This window comes from Astatotilapia calliptera, chromosome 3 (assembly GCF_900246225.1).
Source record: "Astatotilapia calliptera chromosome 3, fAstCal1.2, whole genome shotgun sequence".
NCBI lineage: Eukaryota > Metazoa > Chordata > Actinopteri > Cichliformes > Cichlidae > Astatotilapia > Astatotilapia calliptera.
This window is the reverse complement of record NC_039304.1, coordinates 50,909,594-50,919,473: the sequence shown is the minus strand read 5'-3', so window position 1 is coordinate 50,919,473 and position 9,880 is coordinate 50,909,594. Positions and strand designations below refer to the sequence as shown.

Here is a 9,880-nt window from a genome sequence, read left to right as displayed (position 1 = left end):
CATTTAGACATTACTAAAGTATTTCATTATTTGAATGCAAATATATATATATATATATATATTAGTATATTAGTATATAAAAAGTATAATAAATTATATTGATTGTATTTTAATCACTGGGACATAGAGAGATTGAAATTTCATTACGTCCAAAATAGGGTAAAAAGGCACAATTTCCAGTCTTATATGTTAGTGGTCTCCAACCTTTTTTGCGCCACGGACCAGTTTATGCCCGACAATATTTTCACGGACCGGCTTTTAATGTGTCGCGGATAAATACAACAAAATAAAACTAGTACCGGTACCTAAAAAAAGAAGATTTATTCATAACACACGTGAAAAGTCCCGGGAAAACCGAGTTAACAATCAAAACGATAACAAAATAACGCTGAAAACTGATAAAAACCCTGAAAACTATACATTTCACACCTGAGCCTCAACTCTCGTGGCCTGGTACCAAACGACTCACGGAGCGGTACCGGTCCGAGGCCCGGGGGTTGGGGACCACTGTTATATGTGATTATAGTGTGCTATAATAGAGTTTCTTTGTGTGCTTTTAATAACAGTAACTTTATTCTTTGTTCTTGAACAAAAGAGATAAGGTAAGGTAGAGATAAGATAAAGGTGTGTGTGTGTGCATGTAAGGAAGTGCACGAGAGAGAGCAGACACACACACTGATTTCTGAGTCTCTGACTTTTAAGGTGTACAATTTAGTAAAAAGAAATTGTTTTGAGTAAATTGTGATTGACAAACACAGAGTTTTAAAGATATGAAAGTATTTGGTTTAAAAAGGATACTGTTGAACTGAATGAGTACACAAGAATGTACTAATGAAATTGAAGTAAAATAGCATAAAATGGATGACACATGAAGTGAAGCCTACCCATATGTGACTGAATGTTCATATGTAATGGAATTTTCTATATTAAGAATGAGACTGAAAAGAAGAAAATGCAATGGCATGATTTTTAAGTTTAAACTATTTTAAAATCACTACTCAGGCCCCCAGCTCTTATCAGAGAAGGCAAGGAAAAAACCCAGACTTTGATGGAGCCAGAACTGGGCAAGTCCCCTCACCCACATCAGCGCCATTTAAACTCTGCACTGCTTGCTGAGTAATACACATAGAATCAGAGATAAGACTTTTTTAAACAGAGTGTCATTTGGTGGTGTGAAGCAGGCAGGATTGAGGGCCCAAAATGCAGACTCATACACAGGACTTAACTCGAAAACAGCTTTTTTGGTGTTTTGCCTAAACTAGAATGCGTAGGAAAACTATATAAACAGGTGGAACACACAGCCAGGGAATGAGGGAGACTGTGATTGAAGACAGAGGTAGATGCAGACATAAATACACACAAGGGCAAACGAGGGAATCATGGCTAAGAGGAGACACCTGGGAAGCACAACTGGACACAATCTCACAAACAAGACAGGGGACATAAAAACTGAATATGATGCACACCAGGCAAGAGACTATTAAAGGGATAAAGCAAATACGGGAACACACAAACTGAGAAAGGATCTGACATAACCCGGGGAACATAGAGAGCGAGGGATGTCAGAGAGGGCAAGAGAGCAGGACGAAAGAGCATGATGAGAGAGGGTGAGAGAGCAAGGGAGGAGGGAGGGCAAGGGGTGAGAGAGACAAACAGAGACATGACCGGGGAAACATTCAACAACACCAAGGCTACGTCCACACGTACATGGGTATTTTTGAAAACGGAGATTTGAAAAATGAAATAAATGTGTCTGTAACATTGGACCCGTTAATCATAGGCAGGACACGAACGTACTGACAGCACTACTTTATTTTCAACTGTGATTATAATGTGGTTTTCGTTATACTGGGACACAGACACTCCCGCTCTGCTGTCACGTCTGCTCTCTCCCTCCGACTGTCACTGTGAACATATAAAGAGACATCATCACACTCACATCCCAGCACACCTGTTCAACCCCACCCCTGCGCCGCCTTGGGAGCTCATTGCATCACCCCTCATCTGCAGCCGGCCAGAGACCACACCAACGCCACACATCCCCACCGCCCGACTGGGGCCGGGGCCATCTGGCCAAACCTTATTGCCCCCCCCCCCCGCTCGAGCGGGAGAGGAAATTGACCACGACCATCTGCGTGCCCGGCCTATGGATCACGTTGTACTTAAAGGGCTGCAGAGTCAGATACCACCAAGTGATCCGGGCATTGACATCCTTTATATGGTGGAGCCACTGCAGCGGGACATGGTCTGAGCAGGGGGTGAGTGGGCATCCCAGGAGGTAGTAGCAAAGGGAGTCGACCGCCCACCGGATCGCCAGGCACTCCTTCTCCATGGTAATATACCTTGACTTGCGCTAGCTTCCGGCTGATGTAGACGACCGGCCGGTCAGCTCCCCCTACCTGCTGGGACAAAATGGCCCCCAGCCCTCTGTTTGATGCGTCAGTCTGCAGACAAAAAGGGAGGGAGAAGTTAGGCGTGAACAGCAGCAGCTCTCCACAGAGAGCCCATTTCACCTGCACAAACGCCGCCTGGCACAACTGGACCAGATCCAGGGCACCCTTGTGGGTGAGATTAGTTAAATGGCTGGTCAGGTCCGCGAACCCTGGTACGAACCGCCGGCCTGCCCCAGAAACTGACTCACCTCCTTTTTTGTCTTGGGGCGCGGGCATGATGCAATCACCGCCGTCTTCTCCACTTGAGGCTGCACCTGCCTGCCCCCGAAGTGGTACCCCAAATACTGTACCTCCCTCCGCCCAACCGCACACTTCTTCAGGTTGGCCGTGAGCCTGCCTCAGAGACTCCAATACCGCAGCCCCACGCCACACATGCTCCGCCCACGTGTCACTGTAGATGATGACATCATCTAGATAGGCAGCAGCATAGGCAGCGTGGGGCCGCACCACCCGGTCCATGAGGCGCTGAAAGGTGGCAGGGGCCCCGAACAAGCCGAATGGAAGCGTAACGAATTGGTATAAACCGTACGGGGTGGAGAAGGCTGTCTTTTTCTTGGACTCTGCTGACAAGGGAATCTGCCAGTAGCCCTTGGTTAATCCAGTGTTGTGAAAAAGCGAGCGGTACCCAACCGGTCCAGGAGCTTGTTGACCTGGGGCATGGGATAAGCATCGAAATGTGACACCTAATTCACCCTGTGATAATCAACACAGAACCGTATAGACCCATCTTTCTTCACCACAAGAACAATGGGGCTACACCAAGCACTGTGTGACTCTTCTGTTACTCCCAACCTCAGCATTTCCTTTAGTTCCCGGAGCACAATTTGTCTTTTATGTTCCGGCAGCCTGTAGGGCCGTGAACGCACCGTCACGTCAGGCTGCATCTCAAAATGGTGCTCTATGAGAGAAGTACGGCTGAGTAAGGGGGAGAACACGTCGTCAAAGCGCTGTTGCAATGCAGCAACATCCGCCCTCTGGGCCTGTGAAAGATGGTCACTACAATGGAGGGAAGTGGGGATGTTAGATTTTGGCACTTCCGGCCTCAACTCAGCTCTCTCCCTTACCAGGCTCTCCAGAGAAGCAGTCTCCGCCTCCCTCCAGGCTTTGAAGAGGTTGAGGTGGTAAATCTGCGTGGCTCCGTCCCTGTCCCATCGTACTACCTCATAATCAAAGTCCCCCACTCGTTGTGTGACCACAAAGGGCTCTTGCCACTTGGGGAGTAATTTAGAGCTGGAATAAGGAAGTAACGCAAGCACTTTATCTCCCGGTGAAAATTGCCTGAGTTCTGTTGTACAGGTGTTGCTGCCGCTACTGGGCCTGGAGCAAATTCTCCTGTGAGAGTGTGTGTAGCTTTGCTCTCAGGTCCAGCACGTACTGAACTTCACTTTTCGCAGGGCTTGGACCCTCCTCCCAGTTTTCCTTAATCAGGTCGAGCACCCCCCGCAGCTTTCTGCCGTACAACAGTTCAAAGGGAGAAAATCTCGTGGAGGCCTGGGGCACCTCCCGCACTGCGAACAACAGAGGGTCTAACCAGCGATCCCAATTGCGTTCATCCTCGTGAATGAATTTACAGATCATGGACTTCAGGGTTTTATTCAGCCGCTCCACCAACCCGTCGGTCTGAGAGTGGTAGATGCTGGTCCGAACAGCTTTAATACCCGTACAGTTCCCTCAGTGTGCGAGACATGAACGATGTGCCCTGGTCGATCAGTATTTCTTTCGGAATACCAACCCGGGAGACAACCTGAAACAGTGCCTGTGCCACACTTCTCGCGGAAATGATGCTCAGTGGCATTGCTTCCGGGTATCGTGTTGCATAATCCACCAGGACTAATACGAAGCGATACCCGCGTGCACTCCAGTGAAATGGCCCAATGAGGTCCATACCGATACGGTCAAACAGGACCTCAATGAGGGGTAACAGGTGCAAAGGCGCCTTCAGGATGGCCAGCTGGCTAACCAGCTGACACTCCAGACGCAACGAGCATCGGCGGCGCACGTCCAGATGCCAGGCCAATAGAATCGGGCCATTATCCGCTCCAGAGTTTTTTCGCATCACCATGTGTCTGCCCATGGGCTTTGAATGAGTTGCCTGAAAAATCATTTCCCGGCCATAGCTTACACCTACACATGATATACCATGTTTTGACTGAGAGATTTCTGAAAAAAATTAAAACGTACGGCTTTGCTATCACTTCCAACATAAATAAATACAGAAAACTAAATAGCATTGATGTTTGTAGGGTTACTGAAGTTGGGCTAGCTGATATATAATGATGTGCTACGTGATTGCTAGCTACACAGCCATAACACAGTGAAGCTGGAGGATGAATGCTAACTTTTTTCCACTTGATAAAAGTTAATGGGAGGTTTTCCGATGGTTAGGGACAAATGCAATCGCATGGCAGGATGCTGTAAACGGACCAAACTTCAGTCAGGAGAACAATAGGAAGTTAGTCATTAATGAAGCAATGGTAGAAGAAGCAAGAAGAATGAGTAAAGTTTGACTTATTGTATCTGACTCTTTTGTTTCGCTTAATGCGCCTTATAATCCAGTGCGCCTTATGTATAAATACAGACCCATTCATCCACAGTGTGCCTTATAGTCTGGTAGCCCTTTAAAAATACTTTAATCTTCATAATTAATAGAAAATTATCAGGTCAGCACATTCACAAACTTAGGTTTCCCCATTTCCCAATACCCCATTAGCCTTTTATGGCTGAGGGGAAAAAACTTATCGCATTTCAAATCAAAATTTATTTCTATAGCACATTTTGAAAACAACAGTGTTGATCAAAGTGCTTCACAATCAGCTAAACAGAGAATAAAAAGTTAAATTCAAAACATTAGTAAACAAACAGACCAACAAACAGCACAGGTGACGAATATAAATTTATTTGATTCAAAAGCCAAAGTAGAAAGGGGGGTTTTAAGACATGATTTAAAAAACTGAATAGACTCGGAAGTACGAATATCAACAGGAAGGTTATTCCAGAGTCTAGGTGCTGCAGTTGCAAAGGCATGATCACCTCTGAACTTCAGCCGAGACCTTGGATGAACTAAGAACATCTGACTAGAAGATTTTAGTGCTCATTTAAACATTGTGAAAAACACATTTAACTTGTCCAATTACATCTCCAAATTGCATATAAAACTGTGTTGAAATCTTCTGTTTTTTGTGTCAAACACCATATAAATCTGAAGAATAATCCATGGTGACATGAACAAACATGAAAAATAAAGTGACCACTTGAGTGGCTGATCAACAGTAATGAGTGTCTGAAAGGGACCAGTCTCACATGGACATTATGTTCAAGAAACTAGATCTTAAACCCTGCATTGTCATCAGTTCTGCTTGAGAACCCCCCGTGTTAGCCATCAGATTTTTTACTGTGGATTAGAATGATGATGATGATGATGATGATGATGACGATGATGATGAACCTCTCTGCAGCTAGAAAACAAAAACAAAAAAACCCCCCAAAAGTTAGATTTACCCAGTGCCTAAACATGATGTCTAAAAAGATACTCTTTCAGTTTTAAAGTTTTATATATCAGGACATAATAAAAAACAAAACAAAAGAACACAACATATTATACTGTGTCATTATTTATTCAACAAAAAATAAGGTAAAATGCAGTTTGAAAAATGAAGTACATAGTTATTTTTTCCATGGTAATTCGATCCCACAAGGGAAATTTTTGTGTTACAGCAGAACGATCAAGACTAAGAATAGCAGTCTACAATACATAACAAATAAACGACACAGTTAAAACAAAAAAGCACTAAAGGTCATGGGTAATGCCTTACAGAGAGTGCAGGAATTTATATATTTACAATAGTAATAATAAAAAAGTGAAGATAGCCACAAACACACTCCCACCACATACTCCCATTGCCCGACTTAGGCCAGGAGCCATCCGGCCTAGCCTACTCAGCCCCCTCCCTCACTCACGAGTTTGAGAGGAAATTAGAAAGTGCTTGGGCAATAATATAGATATATTACAAAAATTGGTCTATTAAAGGTATAAGGGTATAAAATATGGGTCTATTATGGATATGTTATAATGTACACAATATGAAGGTATGTTATGAATATGCTACAACTATAAGTATGCACAGGCTGTAGTGTGCATACTTGTATTTTATGCTCAGCTAAACAATTGGGACATAAATACACTGTCATGCCAGGTCTTGCTTCAAAGCAGAGGGGGATGGGTGTGCAATTTGGACACATAAGTTAGTGAATGCGATAACTTCAGATAAGGCAATGCGATACCATAGATCGTTCTACTAAAAACCTTGGACAAGGTTTAATGCCAGTGATGTCAACCTCAAGGTCAACGGGAAATGTAACAATGCTGTAACCTTGTGTGGGGTGGTACTGTTTCTTATTAGGTACTTCAGGCTAATATCAACCACGACTCCGCAACAAGCGAGTCCAGGGTGTTAAAAGTTTTTAACATGAAATTTAAATTTTGCTCCTTTGATCATGTCAGACAACATGACCAAACTATCAGTGGGATCAGTGGTGGAGGGATTATAGTAAAGTCAAAAAGCTATTCCTAACAATTCTCTCAGTTTTTCACATATGTTAAAGCACTTTTTAAGGCTTAATGAAAATTCAGACTATACTAGTTCCTCTTCCTTTTCAAGAGGAATTATCATCATAAACAGAAAACAGACAGAAGGAGCCAGCAGGAACTGTTCGCTTTGTGAGAATCTTTACATTTATTTAATAATTTATCAGTTTCGCAATGATTTAATTAAAGTGTTCATTACATGCAAAAAAAGACACTTCACTTTCCAATGCTCTGATTATTTTGATCTTATATACTTACTGAAAAGGTATTCTTTCTGTTCATTAAATAAAAAGTTTCAATTTTTATTAAGTTGACTGAACGCATTGAATCTCTTCCCCTTTGTAGATGCTTGAACATTCTCATACTTCAGGATTCAGAATGACATCTGAACATCTAAAGCATCTTCTTTTGTCTTTAATGTCTTTCTTCTCTTGAGCTTTGTTCTGAAAATTCAAAACAGTACCTTTACATGAATCATTTGTAAATCTTTTTCTATCCAGGTCAGAGTTTACTCACTGAATTCATCCTCTCTCTGAAACAAACAGACTCTGTTAATGTGCTATAATGTAGCACAACCTGAATCAGTAATGTGTGATTAATATGTAAAGAGAAATATCACTCATCTTGACTTTAAAATACAGTAATAAACTGAAAATTTTTTTGGTATAATTAGTCTTCTTTCCTTGAAAGTATTGACAAAGGGTGGAATTATTTCAATATGGACATACTTTGTTTTCCAGCACCCTAGTATAGACACTATAAACAGTGCAACCTTACTGAGAAACAAGTTCACAAGATTTATTACTAATGAGCTGAAAACTGTTGTTTTTACCAATAAACACACAAAATTCCCTGTGTATATGTTCCTGCATTACACTCCTGAGGTATGTGGAAAAGAAAGAACAAACTTGATTGTTTTTTAAACTTGAAGACCCTCAAGCACTTTCAAAATGAAACCTCACAAACACCTCCACGACTTAATCACACTTTCTTTTCTGAGCTTCATGTTGTGACCTGTTTTACAGCTGCCGGCAGGTAAACGGCTGAACTTTGGAATGAAACACACCTTCGTTTCTCTGTAAAGCGAGAGTATTTGAGAAAGGAAAGTGAATTAACCTCCCCTCCTCATCCTGACTCATTTGAAACTAACCAGGAAACAAGCTCTTCTTTTTCATCGGTAAAGAGAGACGCACAGACGATCAGACTGAGCTCAGACCAAACTAGCAGCTTCCTCTGAGTGAGTCCAGCTACAGGAGAGAAACGTGGAAAACTCCAACACTGCTGCTTCAAGCTGCTGACGCTCCACACACTGAATGTGAGTTTGAGCAAAAACACGACTCAAAGGAAGTTTCAGTGAAGGTGGTAGAGGAGGGAGGGGAGCCAGGACTGACTGTACTTCCTGTCTGCTGTTTTCAGCTTCACTCACAGACTCAATGGCTTCCAGATCACAGAAGGATCTCTGCTGTCCGGTCTGTCGGGAGGTCTTCAGAGATCCTGTTATTCTGTCATGTAGCCACAGCTTCTGTAAAGACTGTCTGAAGAGATGGTGGAGAGAGAGACCAACACACGAGTGTCCAGTTTGTAAGGAAATATCAGTTTATGATCCACCTTCAAACCTGGCTTTAAAGAATCTGTGTGAGTCGTTCTTACAGGAGAGAGATCAGAGAGCTTCAGAGGCTCTCTGCAGTCTGCACTCTGAGAAACTCAAACTCTTCTGTCTGGACCATCAGCAGCCAGCGTGTGTCGTCTGTTGCATCTCACAAAATCACACCAATCACAGATTCAGACCCATCGATGAAGCTGCACAACAACACAAGAAGGAACTTCAGGAAACTCTGGAGCCCTTAAAGAAGAAGTTAAAGGTTTGTGAAGAAGTTCAAGTGAAGTTTGATCAAACAGCAGAACACATTAAGGTCCAGGCCCGACACACAGAGAGGCAGATTAAGGAGCAGTTTAAGAAGCTTCAGCAGTTTCTAGCAGAGGAAGAGGAGGCCAGGCTGGCTGCACTGAGGGAGGAAGAGGAGCAGAAGAGTGGGATGATGAAGGAGAAGATGGAGGCTCTGAGCAGAGAGATAGCAGCTCTTTCAGACACAGTCAGAGCCACAGAGGAGGAGCTGAGAGCTGAAGACGTCTCATTCCTGCACAACTACAAGGCTGCAGTGGAAAGAGTCCAGCGCTGCCCCCTGCTGGATGATCCACAGCTGCCCTCAGGAGCTCTGATAGACCAGGCCAAACACCTGGGCAACCTGACCTTCAACATCTGGAACAACATGAAGGACATGGTCTCCTACACTTCTCTCATTCTGGACCCAAACACTGCTCATCCAAACCTCATCCTGTCTGAAGATCTGACCAGTATGAGACTAGGAGGAGAGAGGCAGCAGCTTCCTGATAATTCAGAGAGGTTTGATTTATACAACTCTGTCCTGAGCTCTGAGGGCTTTAACTCAGGGACTCACAGCTGGGATGTCGAGGTTGGAGACAGTACATTATGGGTAGTGGGTGTGTCACCAGAGTCTGTCCAGAGAAAGGGACACATACAGTCTGGATTATGGGGAATAGGGTTTCATGAAAGTCAATACTCATTATGTTCACCATCAGCTGGATCTAGTGTTCTCCCAGTTCAGAAGAAGCTCCACAGGATCAGAGTGAATCTGGACTGGAACAGAGGAAAGCTGTCGTTCTCTGATCCTGATACTAACACACACATACACACCTTCACACACACTTTCACTCACAGGATGTTTCCATTCATTAACACTTATGATAAACTGAAGGTGTGTCCGTTGAAGGTGTCAGTGTCAGTGCAGCAGATGAGTTGAGGATGATGATGTTTCTAATG

The 9,880-nt window shown here is 43.6% G+C and overlaps 1 protein-coding gene across 1 annotated transcript; it reads left to right on the top strand.

Annotated features, from left to right (window-relative positions):
• Window positions 1-8,329: 8,329 nt before the first annotated feature.
• On the top strand, window positions 8,330-9,880 carry LOC113019723 (nuclear factor 7, brain-like). Its single transcript, XM_026163544.1, has 2 exons — window positions 8,330-8,353; window positions 8,455-9,880. The coding sequence occupies exon 2, from the start codon at window positions 8,472-8,474 to the stop codon at window positions 9,858-9,860; it is 1,389 nt and encodes a 462-aa protein (XP_026019329.1). The 5' UTR covers window positions 8,330-8,353; window positions 8,455-8,471; the 3' UTR covers window positions 9,861-9,880.